Source organism: Saccopteryx leptura, chromosome 2 (genome assembly GCF_036850995.1).
Source record: "Saccopteryx leptura isolate mSacLep1 chromosome 2, mSacLep1_pri_phased_curated, whole genome shotgun sequence".
Taxonomy (NCBI): domain Eukaryota; kingdom Metazoa; phylum Chordata; class Mammalia; order Chiroptera; family Emballonuridae; genus Saccopteryx; species Saccopteryx leptura.
Window position 1 is genome coordinate 346,999,454 of NC_089504.1, and position 20,339 is coordinate 347,019,792.

General features: G+C 56.6%; 2 protein-coding genes across 5 annotated transcripts in view; both read right to left on the reverse strand.

Moving 5' to 3' along the window:
* Positions 1–54: 54 nt before the first annotated feature.
* On the reverse strand, positions 55–1,284 carry TCAP (titin-cap). The gene is made up of 2 exons (XM_066364297.1): positions 1,126–1,284; positions 55–900 (listed from the first exon to the last, which is right to left on the reverse strand). The coding sequence occupies exons 1-2, from the start codon at positions 1,233–1,235 to the stop codon at positions 507–509; spliced, it is 504 nt and encodes a 167-aa protein (XP_066220394.1). The 5' UTR covers positions 1,236–1,284; the 3' UTR covers positions 55–506.
* Positions 1,285–3,045: 1,761 nt separating this feature from the next.
* The window catches only part of STARD3 (StAR related lipid transfer domain containing 3), a 29,776-nt gene continuing 12,482 nt past the window's right edge, over positions 3,046–20,339 (reverse strand). The window contains exons 2-17 of one of the 4 annotated variants that reach the window (XM_066364300.1): positions 15,843–15,979; positions 12,891–12,983; positions 11,707–11,979; positions 8,991–9,068; positions 8,538–8,615; positions 8,366–8,419; positions 7,862–7,979; positions 7,561–7,659; positions 7,295–7,350; positions 6,826–6,918; positions 6,122–6,184; positions 5,859–5,954; positions 5,444–5,523; positions 5,250–5,354; positions 4,162–4,255; positions 3,046–3,751 (exon numbers count right to left, since the gene is read on the reverse strand). In XM_066364300.1, coding sequence (XP_066220397.1) covers positions 3,647–3,751; positions 4,162–4,255; positions 5,250–5,354; positions 5,444–5,523; positions 5,859–5,954; positions 6,122–6,184; positions 6,826–6,918; positions 7,295–7,350; positions 7,561–7,659; positions 7,862–7,979; positions 8,366–8,419; positions 8,538–8,615; positions 8,991–9,068; positions 11,707–11,928 — 1,341 coding nt within the window. In that variant the 5' untranslated portion in view covers positions 11,929–11,979; positions 12,891–12,983; positions 15,843–15,979 and the 3' untranslated portion in view covers positions 3,046–3,646. Of the gene's footprint in view, positions 3,752–4,161; positions 4,256–5,249; positions 5,355–5,443; positions 5,524–5,858; positions 5,955–6,121; positions 6,185–6,825; positions 6,919–7,294; positions 7,351–7,560; positions 7,660–7,861; positions 7,980–8,365; positions 8,420–8,537; positions 8,616–8,990; positions 9,069–11,706; positions 11,980–12,890; positions 13,055–15,842; positions 15,980–20,339 lie in introns of all 4 variants that reach the window. The other 3 variants (XM_066364299.1, XM_066364298.1, XM_066364301.1) reach the window with 3 other exon arrangements.

Here is a 20,339-nt window from a genome sequence, read left to right on the forward strand (position 1 = left end):
AGGGAGGTGACACTAATGGGCTGGTCCCCACAACCACAAGGAAAGACACAAAACTGGAACACAATTGAGCATTTATTGCAGCACTAACAGGGTGCTAGGGGCTCCACCCTGCCTCTGCCCTCTTCACATCCCCCTCCCTCCAGTCTTCTCCAAGCTCTTTCCAGAGCATTCCAGATCTCCTTACACTTCCTCGTCTTTCCCTGAAGCTCGGTCACCCCTCTCAGGCACCTCTTTCCCTCACCAGCATCTTTTGTCCCTTCTCCTGGGGCTAAGGGTACTCAGCAGTGCTAGCCCCTAGCTCTCCACTCTTCGGGCCCACTGTCTTTGCTCCCCTCCCTTTGGCAACTCAAGGGACCCAGGTATCCAGGCCTCTGGCTCTCGTGTCCCCTAGCCCCCAACTCTGGGCAAACTACAAAGCATCCGTGGCCAGCAGTTCCCCTCCATGGTCCTAGCCAGGAAGGGCCCAGCCCAGGGTGGGCATAGTGGAGCCTGAGTCACAGTCCCTCTCAGCCTCTCTGTGCTTCCTGGGACATGGAGCGGGACAGAGAGCGATGAAGGGTGCCTGGCTTGCTGACAGGCACCACAGGGGGCAGCTGCTTGGTGATCTCTGCCACATTCTGGCGCTTCATACACTGGCCACCCAGGGCTGTCTCCAGTGCCAGCAGCTCACGCAGCTGGATGGGGGTGTCCTCGCGATCCTCCTTGGTGGCACCCATCTTGGTGGGGGTGAAGATGGGCAGCGGCAGCACCCGCTGGTAAGGCAGCAGGTACTCCTTCAGCCCTTGGCCGAGGATGCCCATACGCATCACCAACCATGGGGAACGCTGCACCAGCGCCTGGCACTGCCCCTGCTGGTGGTAGGTCTCGTGTTGCTGGGTATCCTCCTCATGCAGGGAGCAACTGGGGAGGAGAGGAGAGGGGCGCTGAGCTCCTGAGAGCTGTTGCTTTCCAACCACTGGCTGTGCAAGGGGCCCCCTGGGCACAGGAGGGGTGAGCCCACCTTGCTCTCCCTGGCAGACACCCTCCTGTCCCCACCCACCCCGGAAACTGTGCTCTGGCCTCCTAATGCTCAGGGAGGGTGCTGTAGGGGAGGAGAGGAGGGACTCGCCGTCGGCCAGCACTCACCCCTCCTCGGGCCGTGTGGACAGTGCCAGATCCTTCCATTCCGCCCAGAAGGCCTCTCGGCGCTCACAGTCCTCCTCAGACACCTGGCAGCTCAGCTCTGAAGTGGCCATGATCAGCCTCCCTCTCCCAGCGCTGCTCCTCCCGGGCCCTTTAAATAGCCCCCTCCTGCCCCTCCTGCCTCTCCCCCTCCTCCAGGAGCTATTTTCAGCCCCAGTGGCGTCAGATGCTATAAGCAGAGCCAATACTCTGATGGGGGACTTTGGGCCCAGGGCTGGGGTTGGCTGGATGCTGGCTGGCCCCAGGTCAGAGGTCAGCTTCTGGAAAGTGGGGGCAGGGGTCTTCAGAGCAACACCTCCAGGTGCCTGACACTCCTTACACAGTCTGAGACCAAGCACATGCCCAGCCTCGTGCCACCTTGGCACCTGCTCTCTGCCCCACCCCTTCCCCCTCACTGAGGGAGGACAGTGGCTTGTCTGTAAACAGAGCCGGGAAGTGCAGGAGCTGAGGCCCCTCTGGGCTCTGTCCCAGGCTGCCAGCCCCCTCACCCACTGCTCTCCTTTACCAGGGTTCAAGGGCACATCCCCCGGCTGTGCCCTCCACAGGAAGAGACAACCACCACATCCTCAGGTGTGTTTCTAAAGCCCTGGTTCCTGCCTGCCACCACCACGCGGGGTACCATCAGTTCCCTCACCTGGGAGCCCGGGCACAAGCCTCCACCAGGTGTTTCCTACCCCATGGCCAGTGGTCAGAAAAGCGGTCTCCCAGGCCGAGCCCGTGCGGGTGTGGGAGTGGCCCCCAGCTCTACTCCCAATACCCTGAGTGGGGTGAAAGAGGGTGAGGTGGCCATGCAGGGGTTCCTTGAGTGGCAGTCAGCAGATCTGGCTTTAATCCTATTAGCCATAAAAAGTGTGACCATGGGGCAGTCCCTGCCCCTTTCTGGACTTCCTTTACCCCACTTTCTGGTCACAACAGCCTGAACAGAGCTCTGACGTGCCACCTGGGCAGGGCCTGGCCCTCATTCATGAGGAGCAGGATGACTGCTGGGATGGCACCCAAGAGAGAATTCATGGTGCAAGCTGGCACACAGGGCGACGGACACGGGGGAGGGGGAACGTGGGAATCGCTGAGTGGGCAAAGCAAAGGGCACCAGGAGACAGTCACAGGAGCTGAGGACCTTGTGGGGGCAGCTGACTCCCACCTGCCAGCACTGCATACTCTTGATTCTTGAGGCACTATACCTGACTCTTGGTATCTTTTAATCTTCTAAGAGCCTATGACATAATGAGACCCATTTTACAAAGTAGGAAATGGAGGCCAAGATGCAGATTTGCCCAGGGTCACACACCAGGAAGGACCAAGAAGCACCCCCTGCCCCCCACTCAAAGCAAGTTGGCTCCTACGGGAGCCTGCAGGCAGAGGGGAGAGCCGTGCTCTGGATCTGACTCGATGCTGCCCCTAGTGGTGCGGCGGGCGAGGGGAATGTGCATGGAGCAGAGATCCCAGAGCGGCCTCAGCGACCAGGAAGCCCAGGCCCCCCTCCAGCCTGGCAACCCCAGAAACAGCCAGGTCTTGCTGTGGGCACTGCTAGTCTTTACCTCCTCCCAAATCCTGGAGACCATAACCGACAGGAAGCCTGGCAGGGGGGTGGGGCATGTTTTTCTGACCAGTCACCTGCCCATTTGAACCATTCAGGAAAGTGTGTGTGTTCACTGCAGGGTATGAGAGGGCGTGTCCATGCATCTGGCCAAGAGCGCGCGAGCGCGCACACGTGTGTGTGTGTGTGTGTGTGTGTGTGTGTGTGTGTGTTTTCGCTGCAGGTATGAGAGGGCGTGTCAGGTATCTGGCCTCGATGGTGGCTCACTCCTTCTCCACCTGCACAGTGCTGCCCTCCCCTTCCCTCAAGAGGCCAAGCTGGAGGGGTTTCTTTTTTTCCTTCTGAGTTCAGGTTTTTAATTGGCTCAAATTACAAAGGTCCCCAAGGAGGCCCTGTGGGAGGGAGAACCTGGGAGAGGCAGAGGTGCACTGCCAGCACCCACCGTCCCCACCTGCCACCCACTCCCCCACAAGTACACATGGGAAAAAGGTCCCAGACCTTTTAAATAATCCCAAAATCCCCCGCGATGAGAGAGCAGGCAGATGAAGGGGCTCCTGGCGCTCTGGCCTCCCCCTGCCCCGGGCACTGGCTCTCAGTTATCACATCTGAGGCTCCCAAGCCAGACTCTGCCCTGGCTAGGGAGGGGACAGCAGATCTCCTCTTCCAGGAGGCAGGGATGCCACGTCAACATCAGCAGGACGAGACCCCTCTGGCCCCAGCGGCAGGCTCTGAGCCCACAACCTGCTCGTGGCCGTGGCTCGCTGGCGTGGAAGCGTGGTAGCTTGGGGCCAGGGACTGCCATGGAGCAAACGTCTTCCTCCCACGGCTTGAGGCCAGGTCCTCTGTGGGCAGCCCCACGGCCCCCCTCTTCGGCTCTGGAGGCTGTGGCGACAGAACCCTGGCCCGCAGGGTGGCAAGGGGGCACGGCTATGCCCGGGCCCCCAGCTCTCCGATGCGCTGCCTCAGATGAAAAGCAAATTCAAACATGGTGGCCGCGAGGCTCTGGTGGATGAGGTACCGGGGCAGGCGGCCCTGGGGAGGCAGGCGTTAGTTCCAGGATGGCTGGCCCTCAGCAGGGGCTCCTCCCTCCACAACTGGCACCAGCAGGGAGCGTTCAGGGTTAGAATGCAGGTGCAGCTCTGGAATGCGGCCTAGGCCGCCCTCTCCCCCTCCCGCTTGGCAGGAAGGACATGCTGTGCCCAGGTCTGGCACCAGCCACACAAACAGGCCTGGGAGGGGCTCGGCTGGCAGCCAGCCACCCTCCGCAGGGCCTCAGGAGCCAGAGGTACGAAACAAGAGGCACAGGCCCTTCAGTAACTGAGGGTGACCAGACAGTCCGCACCCCGAGAGTGGGAGGGAAGTGGGGTGTAGAGAAGGCCCTGAACAGGGCCAGGGGCCCCCTCCACTCCACTGCGCCTGCCCTGCGGCCCCAGCACCCTCACCTTGAGATCTGTATTAAGGATCCAGATGAAGGTGCAGACGCGGGGGTTACTGGCTGACTTGAGCACGATGAAGCCCCCAGGACCATTCTCTCCCCTAAGGAGAGAGGCTCCACTGGGGGCACCTCGGAGCCAGGCAAGGCCCCTGACCTGCCCCCCTCCATTCTTGGCCCACTTTGGACGCGGGTGGACAAGGGAAGGGAGCTGCTGATCGAGCACCTGCTACCGTGCCCGAGTGGGTCCCAGAACAGGCATCCCAGAGGCCACAGCTCTCCATCCCCCGCCACACAATGCACGAACACTCCCACAGCAGCCTGCCGATGTGCACACACCCGCAGGGGGCTCGCCACCCTCCCGGCCCTCAACCACCCTGTCCAGGGATTCTAGGTCAGCGCCAGACCAACTCGGGGCAGGCCAGTGCTGGTGGCCCTCATGGGAGGTGGTCAGGGCCTGGGCTGTGTCCTTCACAGCCCGACCCCATTTCATCTGCCCACAGCTTCACTGAGCACAGTTAAACCCATTCCACAGATAAGGAAGTTGGCACCCTGAGAGGAAACAAAACTGCCCGTCACCCAGTAAGTCTGTGGTGGCATGGAGACCAGGGCCCAGTGTGACACCCAGAGAACAGAACCCCAGGCAGGGAGGGGAAGCGAGGGGAAGGGTGGGGTATCCGGGAGGAGGCCGCCCTGGCAGCGGGTTAGGATGAGACAGCAGGAGGGCTGCAGGATGCCTGGGACAGGCGGCAGGAAAAGTGTAACCCCTCTTCCTCTGGCAGACTTCCAGGCGTGCCAGGACAAAGGCGAGGTGGTGGGGCAGGGAGAGGGGGAAGGGCTGGCTCTGTCCCCAGTCTACGCCTGGAGCTCCCTCCAGAGTGGGTGGCATGGGTCCAGACATTATTCCCTTGGTCTCCAGCACAGAGCAGCCGATTAGCAGGATTAGGGGCCGGGAAAGGCAAAGCCCAGTGGGACAGGGGACAGGAAAGCGGCCTCAGCAGGACAAAATCCCCCGCTGTACATACTGTACCCGGCCCTGTCCTCATAGCCACCTGGGGCGGGGCTGGCTGGGCTGACCCTGGGCAAGGCGAGGCTCACCTGACGTATTTGTGCGTTGGGGGCTTGGCGCAATGGGTGGTGGCAATTCCTGATGACAGGTATTTGTCTCTGCGTCGCTCGATGCGTCGGACATTCACAAAGTCCCTGGGGGAGGAAGGGTTAGGTGGGGGTGCCAAGCCCGAGATGCAGGGGCAGGAGGCCTGCCTGAGAGGAAGGGTGCAGTGGCTACTGACCTGGGGGAGACCACTCCGCCTGCAGCTCCCGCGGACACATCGTAAGAAACGAGGGTGTTGTCTTCCACTCGATGAAGGATCTGCGGGTGTGAGGGGAGACGTGCGGTACAGCCCACCCCAGGAGAACTGAGCACCTCAGTTCAGGAACCCCCAGCCCAGTCTGCTCCCTGCTCAGGTCCCCTTCCTAACAGCCACTCCCATTCGCGGGGCAGGGCCGGGCCGGTGCTCTGTCCATTCTCCCAGCCCTCCCCAGGCAACGCTGTTGCCCCCAGCCCCATTTTACAGATGGGGAACCCGAGGCACAGAGCTAGGTGCAACAGCACGACCTAGGTGCCCTGGGGGTAACTGGTCACACTGGGGCATGACTGCCCTGCCATGTCACTTGGCCCCTGACCCGAGAGGTGGCCGGGCTCACCTGGCAGGCGGTCACCGTCTTGTTCCACAGCACCATCCTCTCGGGCTGCAGGATCACCTCCTGGTACACCAGCTCCGCAGGGCAGGGCAGGAAGGTCTGGGCAGGGCAGGGCAGGCAGGGGGCTGGGTGGTGTGCGCTGTGCCCGGCACACAGCCCTCCCCTCTCAGTGGGAGAAACCTGCGGGGCCCCTCGGCCCCTACCTGGAGCCCCAGAGAGGGCAGGAGGCTCCGGGACGCTCCACAACACCCAGTTCTCTCACTCACCTTCAGGATAAACGTCTTGCCGTGAAAGGGAACCTCGATGGTGTACACAGTATCCCCATATTCCTGTGTGAGGGGCAGAAGGGTGGCAGGGAGGTGAGTGGAGGAGGGAAGGGCACACAGGGAGGGCTGGTGGCCCGGGAATGGGTGACAGATACATCAGGTTTCTAACAGCTCAGGGCAGAAAACCCCGGGAGTCTGGGGATATTTGAGCAGCTGTTAAAAGACAGCGATTCTGACAAGCAGAGAAAGGCGCTTGGTATCAAGTTAAAAGACGGGGGCATAGTTGTGGTTGCAACCACGAAGAACCATATCTCCAGGCCAACAAGGGCTGCCAGAGCAACTGGCCAGAGAAAGGGACATGGATGCTGTCTCTGTTTCCCAAGCCCTCTGCCGTCTTTTTAGATAACATGTTTTGACCATGAAACAAAATACTGAACACAAGGTAGAAGCCTGGCTTCCCCTTCAAAGCTGAGCCTAGGAAGCAGAGCGGCAGGGAGATGAAGATTGGGAGGAGAGCAAGGGGGAGAGGCAGTGGAAACTCCAGTCCCTCCTGACCTCCTGCCAAGTGGCTAACCCCTGCCCCAGCGTGGGGCACAGACAAGCTCCAACCCACGTAATCCTCGGGCTTATTTCTCAGGCCTCAGAAAAGGACGCAAAAATTCCCAACACACATGGGTGGGTCAGGCGGGAGAGAGGGGTCTTACATTATTCTTTTCGAATTTCCAGTTCTCCTCCTGGGCCAAGATCTGGTCCACCACAGCTGTGGCCTCCTTCCCCTGGCGAATGTACTCCCGCTCCTGGCCAGAAATGGGAGGCGGGGGGGTTGGCCTGGGGCCTTCACCCCACCTTGTTCGTGGCTGGTTCTTTCTTTCTCTGGACACTCAACACACCTCTTGTGGAAGCCTGGCCCAGCAGATAAGGGGTATGCGCTGGTCTCCCAGGCCCCGAGGGGTTCTGGGGCCCAGAGCTGTGGCCATGGCCGCTCCCCACGGGGCCCCGGGCACGAGGCACACTGATGAGCAGGACAGACAGTAGGGCTGGCACTCAAATGGGCACTGACTGGCATTCAAGCTGCTGAGGTACACGCTCTGCTGGGAAGCCCTACCCACCCTGACTGGACCTAGCACTGGCCTTTGCCTGGGTGCCCACTCTAAAGGGGGGGGGGCCAGATACCTGGGCAGAGAAGCTTTTCTTCCCAACAGCTTCTTCCTCGGATTCATTGTCAGACCCTGCAGAGAACAGGCACAGATGACAATGGGGAGAGCGGGGGGGGGGGGGTAGTGGGGTTCAGGTGCACATGTAGGCTGGGGGGGTGGACGTGTGTGGGGGGAGCACTGGTTTTCCCCAGGGGGACCACCGAAGGAACAGAAAGAACAGCCTACCCCATTCCTTCATAAAGCCCCTCCCTGAAGGCAGTTCCCCGACCTCCTGGCCCTCACCTGCAAAGGATTCTGGGGGTGAATAGAACTGGCCCTCAGACAGAGCTCCGGAGAAGAGCAGGGGCCCGCGGGCGACAGCGGCCTGGGCAGCAAGGTACCCTGGGAGAGCAGACACGGGCAGCCATTGTCCCCAACCAAGGACAGCTGAGCAGCCCGGGGTCCCCCTGGTCCAGGCTCACTATCAGGCTCCTGGAAGCTCCTCAGGTTGGCAAGGTGGCTCAGAACCGGCTAACATGTCTGACATTCTCCTCCCTTGGGGCGGGGATGACCCTGACTGCCCCCCCTTATCCCTGGCACTCACATCGCTCCTCCTCAGCCTCCTGCGGAAGGACTTTGAAGTCAAGGAACCAGGTCTCCAACCAGGCAAGGACAAAGGAGACAATGGGGAGCAGGTAGCCGAATGCCCCTTTGCTGAGCAGCTGTGGAGGGAGGGGGCTGAGCTCCAGGGCAGGGGGTCACCCCAAACCCAGAGAAGAGCCCCCTCCTGGGGCTACCAACCCCAGCATATATCCCACTCCTGGTACCAGCTGCTTGGGGACCCTCTGTGGCACATGCCTCTGAGATGAATTAATGAATTCTGCAGCAGGACAAACTGATGTTAAACTGGAGGAAGAACTTTCTGTTCTTGGGGTTGCAGGGGGACCAGTGGGAGAAGCAAGTAAAGAGGATTCCTTGGAATATCCAAGGAGAGGATACCCTCTCACCCAATCCAGACACCCCAAATTAGAGAAACGGGCCCTTCTTAGGAGAAGCCCATCCTTCAGGCCAGACGCCCACCATACCAGCCAGACCCTGAGCCACTGACCTCAGAGAGGATAACCTTGACAATGAGGAAGGCACTGGACACCAGTGTGGTGACCTGCCCAGAGAGAGGGAGGAAAGAGAGAGGGAAGTCAGAGGCTGGGGGTGAGTCCTCCACCCTGACCCCTGCACCAGCCCCACCAGGGCCCCAAAGCTGCCGGAATGTGGCATCTTACCGCAATCACCCACCAGTGCCGGAGCCGCAGTACTGCGTAGCCCAGGAGCAGTCCAGAGAAGCGGAAGAAGGCCAGGACCTAGTGGTAGTGGGGAAGCCATCACAGACGGGCCAATCCTACCCCTGCTGAAGGCTGCCCGCCCCCTCCAGCCGCATGCCCCCAGGTTCCCTCCCCACAGCACTGTCTACGCCTTGGGAGAGAATAGCTAAGTCAGTGTTTATTTGGGGATGATTCGGATCTGACCTTCTTGGACCTGGGTCTTGTCTTTCCCCTCCCAGTAGGGGCTCTCTGAAGGGGGGACTCATTTAGGAACCTTTTTAAAGACTGTGGGCTCCCTGAGGATGGGAACCGAGTCTCCCTGATCAGGTTAGCATATATGTCGCAGAGAGAACAGCGTCTAGCCAGAGCTGTGTCCCTGCTCCCTTTCTGTTCCCAGGCCCTAAGGCCACTCACAAAGATGTCAAAGAAGGAAGTTTTAAAGTTGTAGTGGATGATCTCCTGCTCCAGGTTCTTCCGAATACCTGTGTTGGTCTGCAAGAGGAAGAGACGAGCAGCTCTACGGGCAGAACCCGGTCTCTGGGGCTGCCCCTCTCCTCCGGGAGTGGAAGGACGCAGGGAGAGGCTGGAGCCTGGGAGAGAGGCTGCAGATGCTAAGCCACTGCCCGAGGGGGTCCCTGAAGCACCAGGGGAGCTCAGCCAGAGGCCTGGGACCCCAGCACTAAGACCGTCCCCCTAAGGATCCACGCAGCCCAGGCAAGCAAAGCTCAAGCACTGATGACTGTGGGCACAGCACCCTGGCAGGGGTGCACTGGGAGGGCCTCGGGGTCGTGCAGGGGAGGCACTGGAGTGCCTTGTACCGATAGGTAGGGCTGGCAGACAGGATTCTGGGAGACTGCCTCACATAAAATTCCACGCCCCTCCCACCACTCAGTGCTCCATCTTCCCAGTCAACCGTCCACCTGGGGTGACGGGGGCTGGCGGTGGGCAGCGGTGTCAGACGGAGCCCCAGGTGGCAAATCAACTGATTAGGTTTGTGCTTAATGGGAAAAATCCATCACATTGCTGGAGAGGATGTCGTGGAGAGTGAGCAGATTTGTCCTCGCCCCTGTCCCTGCCCTAGTCACCCACACACTTTCAATGGGATCCCTGAGACCTTGGCTGGGGGGGGGGGATGCTGGATGGATGGCGAGAGCCAGACTGCAGGCTGAGGGAGAAGACCCTTCACGACCCCCTAGACCCGGGGCTTCTAATCTCTGGCATACGCTCTGAGTTTGGGGGTGGGGGACTGGTTAAAGATACAGATGTTCAGACCCCTGAGTCTGAATCTTAGGGTGAGCTGAACATCTGGAATCTTTATAAAGCTTCCTGGTAATTCTGATGCTGAGGAAAGAAGCCCACAATCTGGACAGTCCTCTGCCCCCGCCACTGATACTGGAACCCCCTGAACACCCACCACACCGTCTACCTCACCCCGAACCCTGCGGAGTTCAATGCCCCCATGCCCTGGCCCCACCCCCACCCATCCAGGTCTCTTCCTCCCCCTTAGACTACTCCCTCTTGGGCTCCACAGCGCCGCACACCCCTCACGGTTACTGTCCCTCACAGCTCTGTCCTCCACTTTCTCTCTTTACAGAGAGTGTGCCCTCCGCCTGGGCACCTGCCCGCACTGACTGCATCAGGCCGCAGGCTCCAGCCCCTGCTTGGCCAGACCCTGGCCGCAAGCCCTTGTAACCCTGCTGGGGTCCTTGTAGTCAGTTAGGAAACTAAAAATAAACATGCTCCAAAATATAAAAATTAAAGTACAGAACTGAAAATTAATAGAACTTTAATTACCTACCAAGTGAAACATTATGTTAACTCTACTAATTGCTAAATGGAGCATTCTGAAATTTTCATTACATTTGAAAACAATCTGGAGGCTAGGCTTTCTCACTGTCCAAGAATTCCCAAGTATGCATGACGACTGGTGAGTTATTACAGCCAATATAACCAGATCATTTAAAAAGTAAAATGTTCAAAATATTTTCAGCTCTTTTCTGACAAGGCAGTATGGACTGAAGGAAAAGTTCAGTGCTTGCTTTGATGTTGGATGGGACCTTTAAAAGGAAGAATGTGAAGACCTTGGAAGCTCTTTGAACCACCCCGAACCTTGCTGGGCCTTCAGCTTCCTCCTTGGTAAAATGGTCCCTGAAGTCCCCTGTGGTTGTGGCACTACCTAGCTGACGGTGCCAGCTCAACTCTGGGCACCAAGGACAGTCACCCTCAGAGCCCTAGCTGCCCTACAGCTCCACATGCCCAGAATCAAATGTACCCTCTTCACTCCTAAACCGGCCCCTTCTCCAAATTCTTTGCTTCTATCAGCAAAGTCATCATTTTCCTGTCACCCGAGCTCGGGACCTGGAGGAAGGGCCTCTGCCAGCCAGAACTCTGACCCACTTTCCAGAAGGAAAACGGGGAGCTCAGAGAGGCTGAGTCCCACGCTGAGGTCACAGTTCATCCAGAGGGGCTGGGGCAGGCCCAAGTCTGGGGCGTTCTGCTCCCGCCTGTGGGCAGGTCCTGCTCCGCCCTGCCCGTGCCCAGAGGTCAGCCCGCCGCTGGCTGGCCCCGCACTGGCCAGGGGCAGGCGCAGCTTCATCTCCAGCCTGCGAGGTGGCATCTCACCAAACCTGAAGAGGCCGAACTGGGGGCACTGAAGAGTGTCCAAAATGGGGATGGAGAGATAGCAGCCACTAAGCACAAGAAGTGTTTACTGGTTTTCTCCCGCTGTACTCTCTGCTTTTAGCACAGTGCTGGAGACACAGCAGTGGCTCAAAACATGTTTGCTGAATGAATAAATGAGTAAGTGAATGAAGGCGGAGGGCAATGTAGGGCAGAAAGGCTCCCATCGCTCCAGCTGAGCTGGCTGGGGTCTCGCCTCCTTTTGCAGGAAGCAAAAGTGTGAACTCTGGGGCAAGAGGCAGGTTCAAGCCCTGCCTCCATGCTTGCTGAGAGGCCCGAGACCAATGACGCAACCGCCCTGAGCTCCCCACGCTTCCTCCGGCAGGTGAGAACAGCTGTTCTTCCCATTCCTCATTTGTCCTAGAAATCAACCCTCCCATTTGGCAGATGGACTAACTGAGGCCCAGGTGTCCCCAACACAGCTTGTGCCCTGAGCCTCCAGTCCACTCACGTTCAGCTCAATGATCCAGAGCAGGGAGATGAAGAGCAGGTCGAAGGTGACAAAGAGACAGAAGGTGCGGCGGACATCGGAGATGGTCTGGCGCTTCTCAAGAGGTGGCAGGAGGAAGTGTGACGAGAGGCTCTGGTTGTGGGACAATGAGGAGCTGAAGGAGGCCACGGCTGGCAGGCTGCGCTCCAAGTCACAGGCCAAATCCCTGGACAGTTTGCTCATCCTGGTGGGCCCCCACCTCGAGGCAGGGAGGGCGGGGCCTCAGCGGCACAGCTGGGGGAGGAGGCATGGTGGCGGGGTCAAGTCAAGTATGTTAGGGTCCTGGGGGTCTGGTCAACCTCCTCCATCCCTTCACACACAGCTCCCAGGGACCTCATTCACTCCCGAACACATCTGCCCCGCACAGCCCTTCCCAACTCCACTGCTCAGGGCCCTCTCTGCCCAAATTCCTTCCCATGGCCTGATTTCCAGTCTGGAGGGGTTTGAGCATCCCTCTCACCCTGTCTTCCTTCCTCACCACCCTCTGCAAAGCCCAGCAGCCCTACAGTTCACCCTTGGAGGGCTCTGGGGCCCCTCCCAAGCGCCTGGGGACACAGCCTGCTCGGACCAAGCCCAGCCCAGTGGTTCAGCCTCTGGTCCCTTCAACAGCCTCTCCCCGGCCCCCCACCCCCAGGAGAAAAGGGCCCCAAGCTCTGTTCTTTGTTTTCCAAGCACAAAGCCACATTCCCTCCCAGTAGCCAGCTCTACCCTCCCACCCCCTGATCCATGGCAACTGGGCGGGACTTCCTAGAGCAGTGTCTCTCAGAGCTAGTGCTGGGGCGGTGGGTGTGGAGAGGACATCTCCGTCCCTCCTCTCTAGCTCCACCCTGTCCACCCCCACCTGAGGCCCAACACCTCGTCCCTCAACTGGACACTACAGTCTTACAGGCCTCTCCCGGCCGCCCCTCTGACCCCACAACACACACTTCTCCACACAACAGCCAGAGAAAGCGCTTCAAAACATCAGCCAGACCCTGCCAGTTCCCGCTCCAAAGGCTCCCACCAGTCCTAAGAAAACGGTGCCCTCCCCAGTGCCCGGCCCTGTGGGGTGTAGCTCTGCCATGCCCCTCCCAGGAGGCCTCCCCCATCTCACCACTGTCACCCTGGCCTTATTTCAGGTCCCCAAATGTGCAGCTGGGTCCTACCTTGGGGCCTTGGCCCCAGCTCTTTCCCGCCGCTGCCTGGAATGCTCTTCCCAGCCCTCTCCAAGGGCAATTCAAAAGCCCAGTCCTCCTGACCTGTGGTGGCGCAGTGGATAAAGCGTCGACCTGGAAATGCTGAGGTCGCCGGTTCGAAACCCTGGGCTTACCTGGTCAAGGCACATATGGGAGTTGATGCTTCCAGCTCCTCCCCCCTGTCTCTCTCTCCTCTCTCTCTCTCTGACTCTCTCTCTCATCTCTAAAATGAATAAATAATAAAAAAAAGCCCAGTCCTTGCAGCCTCCTGCCCTCCTGTCCCCAGTCGGTGTCATGTATGTACTGATAGATACATGAATTCATCAGAACTTTCAGCTGCCCTTTTGCTGTGCTTGTCTACCTGACCCCACCCTTGCTTACTATCACCCCACTGCTTCCCAGAAGCAGAACAGTTCTGGGAAGCTGGTCGACTGCCCCAAGGAGAAGCATTTCAGGAAGCTGAAATCGTAAAACTGCAGAAGGGAGCATACCAGAACCGCTGACTCAATGCACACTTGCTCAAAGCTCTCCCCTACCCTAATAAATTTTGCCTCAAAGTCTGTTTTGGTGCCCTTCTCCCCAGAGAAGTGCCCGGCAGGGTTCCTTTCTTCCTTTCAATAAAGCCAGTTACTCTGGTCTTTTCGGATTCCCACGGATTCCAACATATACATTCTTCAGTGGACTCATCCCGATCTGAAATGATTCTATTTATTGTTCTGCAAACTCCGTGGGTGCAAGGCCTTTACCTGACTTGGTCACGGCTGTCTCCTAGTGCCTAGCACAATGCTTGGCACCTAATATGTGCTTAATAATTGATTGTTAGTAAAGATGATCCACAGGGTTACCTTGTTACTGAAGACAGTCAGGGAGCAGTGGGGAGTCTCTCCCATTGGCAAAGACAGTACAGGGGGAGGTTCTTACACTGGGCTCACCCAAAGCTAGAGAGATGAATAGAGAAGGCCTGAGCATGCCAAACCTAGCAAGATAATTGAATAGCAAAAAGCCCTCCCTTCCCTATCCCTACAAGAACCCGGGGCTTGAGCAGGGAGATGAGATGGTCTTTGAGACAGGGGTCCACCATCCTCCCAGGTTGCAGCACCTGAATAAACCTATTTCCTTTTGCACCAGCACCTGTTCCACGAGTTTGTTTTTTGACGCAGCAGGTAGCTGAGCCCACCTGTTCGGTTACATCCTAGCCCTCAGCAACGTGCTACCCAGCAGAGAGGACCAGGGCAAACACTAAAGAGAGTAAGAACCAGCCACTACCCAAGGCTGGCCCAGGGCCCCCGCCCACACAACACTGGCCATGGCCGTGTTTCCTGCCCACACAGGGCAGGACGGTTCTTCCTGTTCTAGAGAAGAGAGTCTATGCTCAGACAGGTGAATGGACTTGTCCATCCCTTAACTGCCTGTGCAACTATGAGACTGAAACTCTCATGAACCCCAGAGACAAAGGGGGCCCCCCCTTCTAGCACCCAGGCCTAAGATCTCTGCTCCGCCAATTTGCTGCAAGGAGCCCTAAGAGGCCCTGTCTCCTGGGTGAGGGAAGGAAAGGTTCAGTCTATGGCCAGAGAGGTTCTGACTCTGGTGGGGCCTGAGCTTCTAGGACTCGATCGAGAGTCTCCCTGAGTTTCCTCAGCAGCCAGCACCAGGGGACAGATTTGGGAGCCAGTGGAATGGGAGACCTAGATGTCTGTCCCTGACTCTGGGAACGCAAGATCTAACTAGTTTCCCTCCTGATTCGCTGTTTCCTCTAAACCTTTGCTGTATCTACCACCTGCCACAGTCCCCGCAGGTGGACTACTAGTCCCCTAGTCTACTAGGTCCAAAACAAGCCCCCAGTTTGTGGCTGCAGGAGGTTCCGAGCAAGTCAGCTCATCCACCCTTCTGCCTCTGCACAAGTGCCAGTGACAGCTCTCTGCAGAGGCGCCGGCCCAAGGCCACCCCCCAACACCACACTCCTGGGGCTCCCATAACAAGCTCATCTGGAGGGTACTGTGGGAGACAGTCAGAGGAGGGACGTGACAGGCTGCGGGCAATGGGGCCCCCCCAACATCTATCAGCCGGACCTGGTGCCAGACCGCACGCTCAACATATCCCTCACTGTGTCAGGGCAGCAGCTCCAGGGCAGGTGACATTTCCTAGTCTCTAATAGCCCTCTTGTCTCCTGCCAGGCCTGTCTACACCTCTCCTCTATCCTGTCTGTCTCATAAACCACCTTTCTGTCTTTTCTTTCTAAGTGTCTCTGTGCACCCTCTCCTTGACCGTATGTTGTCACCCGTTCTCTGGGTCTTCCTCCCCATCTCTCTCCTATCTCTGAGTCTTTCTCTCCATCCCCATCAGACCAGTCTTTCTCTCCCTTGCTCTGGTTTTCTCCTGTGTCTCTCTCTCTTGTCTCTCCTATCTGCCTTCACCCTGTCTCTCTCCCTCTCCCTTATGTCACTGCAGGGCACTATGGCTTCCCTCCTCCCAGCCTGCTCCCGTGTCTGTCTTTCCCCGTGGCTTTCTCCCTCCCTCCCTGGGGACAGGACTTGGATGACAGCAGCTTGGGTGAGAGACGCACTCAGAGTGGCAATAGCACTGACACCCACCCAGATGTCCCCGATGAAGACAGAGACGACACAGATGATCGTGCCAAGGTGCAGGGAGCCCAGGAGCCGCAGACATGGGGCATGCGGGAGCCAAGCCCGGGGCTCTGACGCGGGGGTGGGGGTGGCTGGCCAGGGTTGCAGGGGGTTTCTACATCTCCCTCCCCATGAAAGCAGCTCAGAGTCCAAGTAAGCAAGAGCTTGCAGCAGAACGAGCCATCTTGGGGCAGCCACTAGTCCTGAGTAACTCTGGGCAAGTCCTTCTCACCAAGGAAAAAGGTAAGTAGTTTAAAAAAACAAAAACAAAAAAAGAACAACCCTATTGTTGCCTGACCTGTGGTGGCACAGTGGATCAAGTGTCGACCTGGAACGCAGAGGTCGCCGGTTCAAAACCCTGGGCTTGCCAGGTCAAGGCACATATGGGAGTTGATGCTTTCCGCTCCTCCCCCCTTCTCTCTCTCTCTCTTCTCTCTAAAATGAATAAATAACATCTTTTAAAAAAACAATATTTAAAAAACCCTATTTTTAAGCAAGAGAAACAGGTAAAATGAAATAAAATAAAACCTTACTTGGGATCTCAATATAATGAAACAGATAAAAACAGGACTGTTATGGGTCCTGCTCAAGAAGGTGGCTACAGAGAGCCCCACTAGACTTTCTACAAACTCTGGGGTCACCCCTAAGTCACCTCCTTGGCACACTCACTCCGATGACTTTAAAAGGCCTCTAGAGCTCCCTCAAACCACCTGTGAGTCTAAGAGGTGAAAACTGTATTGGTTTGGCACAGCCCTCAGCAGTCCCCAAGCACTTGTCCTCTGGTCCCTGGCCCTTGAGGGCAGAAGGGGGCAGCGCCAGCAGAACGGCTGGCCTAGCCTCCACGCCACCTTGCCCACCTCCCCAGGAGGGGGAGACAGGCAGGAAGGCTGCGAGGCTGGTGACAGCAGGGCTTCCACCGCCTCCCTCCCGAGCCCGCTGCCTGCTGTCACCAGCCCCCCAAGCACCCTCAGAGGTGTCAGGAGTGGCACAGCACGTGTGGTGGGAAGGAGTCCGCCCGGGTTGGCTGCAGATTTGACATTCAATGTGTTTGCAAAAGCTAAACCGCTAAGGCTCCAGGAGAGGAGAAAGGGAGGGAGGGAGGAAATCGGAGGTTTTATAATCTTAGATTGGAAGGGAAGGAGGGGTGGGAAGGGAGAGCAAGTCAGGTCTCTGAGCACGGTGGACAGCTCAGCAAAGGGCCCTCCCCCTGCTCCCAGGCAATGCCAGTACCGCCAGCTGCAGCAGGAACTTTGGGTGGGGTTCGGGGCTCTGCTGATATCCCGGACGGAGAACTGGACTCTGAAATCAGGGTTCAAACCTCAGCCCGCCCTTAACTGGTTGTGTGATCTGGGGCACTTATCACCACTCTGAGCTTTGGTTTCTTCAGTTGCATTAATTAAAGGCAACAATAAAATATATTTAAGTCCTCACTTAACATCCTTAAAAGGTCCTGTGACTTTAAACGAAACTACCATAATGAAACTAATTTTACCGCCTGGCAGGCAGTGGCGCAGTGGAGAGAGTGTCAGCCTGGGACAGTGAGGACCCAGGTTCGAAACCCTGAGGTAACCGGCTTGAGCTTGGGATCATAGACATGACCCCATGGTTGCTGGCTTGAGGAAGGGGTCACTGGCTCAGCTGGAGCAACTCGGTCAAGGCACATATGAGAAGCAATCAATTGTAAACAACTAAAGTGATGCAACTATGAGTTCATGCTTCTCATCTCTTTCCCTTCCTATCCATCTGTCCCTCTCTCTTGTTCTCTCTCTCTTACAAAACAAAAAACAACAACAACAAAAAAAGCCTGGCCTGTGGTGGCGTAGTGGATAAACCTTCGGCCTGGAATGCCAAGGTTGCCAGTTCGAAGCCCTGGGCTTCCCTGGTCAAGGCACATACAGCAAGCAAGCAACGAACAACTAACATGAAGCAACTATGAGTTGTCACTTCCCATTCCATGATCCCCTTTCTCTCCTGTCTCTGTAAAATCAATAAATAAAGTATTAAAAATAAGAAAAAGAAGAAAAGAAACTAATTTTACCACAAACTAATTGGTATAAACAAGAGTGATAATGAAAAAATGTTGAACCAAACAAGGTTACTGGAGGACCTGCTGTACTTAATGCCACAGAATTGTACACTTAAAAATGGTTAAAGTGTGCCTGACCAGGTGGTGGCACAGTGGATAGAGTCAACCTGGGATACTGAGGATCCAGCTTCGAAACCCCGAGGTCACTGGCTTGAGCGTGGGCTCACCAGCTTGAGAGCAGGGTCGCCGGCTTCAGCATGTGATCATAGACATGACCTAATGGTCGCTGGCTTCAGCAAGGGGTCTCTGGCTCAGCTGGAGCCCCTGGTCAAGGCATATATGAGAAGCAATCAATGAACAACTAAGGAGCTGCAACAACAAGGTGATGCTTCTCATCTCTCTCCTTTCCTGTCTGTCCCTGCCTGTTCCTCTCTCTCTTTCCCTCTCTCTCAAAAAAAAAAAAAAAAAAAAGAAAGAGGCCCTGGCCGGTTGACTCAGTGGTAGAGTGTCGGCCTGGCGTGCAGAAGTCCCGGGTTCAATTCCCGGCCAGGGCACATAGGAGAGGTGCCCATCTGCTTCTCCACCCCTCCCCCTCTCCTTCCTCTCTGTCTCTCTCTTCCCCTCCCGCAGCCGAGGCTCCATTGGAGCAAAGATGGCCCGGGCGCTGGGGATGGCTCGTTGGCCTCTGCCCCGGGCGCTGGAGTGGCTCTGGTCGCAACAGAGCGACGCCCCCTGGTGGGCGTGCCGGGTGGATCCCAGTCGGGCGCATGCGGGAGTCTGTCTGACTGTCTCTCCCCGTTTCCAGCTTCAGAAAAATACAAAAAAAAAAGGTTAAAATGGTAAGTGTATAGTTTATTTTACCACGGTAAAAAAGGCAACAGTAATTGCTACCTCCTAGGACTGACATTTGTATATGACATCTATATATATATATGGCAGGTGCTTTGAGAGAACAAGCAGCTGGCAAGGCTGTTCAGGTGATTGGGAAATTGAGTGCGTGTGGGGAAGAGGGGCTTATTACACTATAGTGACGTGTAACAGAATTTTCGCAAAATGCCTTCATTAAAATCGGAGCCCTGTAAGCCACGTGCTGGGTGACCCAGGGCGAGCTCTCCGAGCCTCCAGTCCAGGCTCCCCTATCTGTTATATACATAAAAAGGGCCAAGATATCGCAGCTCCAAGTGAATGCCCATGTGGGGTGGGGGCAGAAAGTGGGGCGCCCCGCACAGGCTCCCGGGGAGAGTGCCAGGACTGGCCTCTGAGAACACCCCTTCCCACTGGTGCCTGCCCCACTACAGTTCCAAGCTCCTGTCCCCCTCCTAGCCACCCCAGGTCCCAATTTCCACAGTTTTTAGGTGGCAGGGGTACAGAAGGGGTCCTTGCTAGGCTTCAGTCACACTCAGAAGCTCCAACCATCTCTCTGCAGCTCGACACCCCAGGTGCCTGCAACTCCCGGAAGGCGTTTCCTGGCCACGGGAAGTCTCTAATCTGAACAATGCTCCTTCCTCAGTGTGCAAGCCTCAGAGGCCACATCTGGAAATGGGGATTGTCTGTCTTGATCCTGGGCTGTCTGGGGCATCAGAGATACCACTGCATGGGAAGGGCAGAGAATAGTGCCTGGCACTCCAATAAGCACTTAGCCATTCAGCACTGCCACCTCTGAGTCTCACCTTTCCCCCCCTCCCCCCCTCCGAAGTGCTGGACCAAACTGGGCAAGTTCTGGCTCCTTTGTTCCAAACAGTTGAGCTCTGTAACCCTGGGATAGGGGAACAAGTCTCATCTATATCCAACAAGAACCCACATGTGTGGCTTCTTCAAACCCTCTTCCAGAGCCAAGGGGACAGTTGACACAGGCTCTCAACATGTCTCCTGCTCTACATCCTTAGAAAACGCTAGCATTACCCCCAACTGCCACAGGGGCTTCTCAGCAGGGTCTCTAACTCAGCACAAATCAGGAGGAATCAATGAAGCCGAGAAAGAACTAGACTCCTAGCCAGAAGGTTCAAGCCCAGAATTTCCACCTTACTACTGAACCTCTCAGTGCCTCAGCTGGGGATGACAACAGCACTTACTTCTTACAGGTATTCTAATTGATGACTTTTTGTATTTTATGTTAATTATGTATTGATTGGAGAGAGAGAAACATCGATTTGTTGTTCCACTTATTTATGTATTCATTGATTGATGTATGTGCCCTGACCAGGGATTGAACCTGAAACCTTGGGGTATCGGGACAATGCTCTAACCAACTGAGCCACCAGGGCAGGGCAGGATTGATGACTTTTATTTATTTATTTATTTATTTATTTATTTATTTACTAGATTTTATATATTTGTTTCAGAGAGAGAAGAGAAACAGAGAGAGAGAGACAGTGAGAGAGAGAGAGAGAGGAGGTGGAGGAGCAGGAAGCATCAACTCTCCTATGTGCCTTGACCAGGCAAGGCCAGGGTTTCGAACCGGCGACCTCAGCATTCCAGGTTGAAGCTTTTATCCACTGCGCCACCACAGGTCAGGCAGGACTGCTGACTTTAAAACACAATTGCTTAGCCTGGCTTGTGGTGGCGCAGTGGATAAAGCATCGGCCTGGAATGCTGAGGTTGCTTGCCGGTTCGAAACCCTGGGCTCGCCTGGTTAAGGCACGTATGACAAGCAACGAGCAACTAAAGTGAAGCAACTATGAGTTGATACTTCTCTCTCCCCATCCCTCCCTCTTTTTTTTCTCCCAGTAAAAAACAAAAACCAAAAACAAAACCACAATTGCCTAGAAC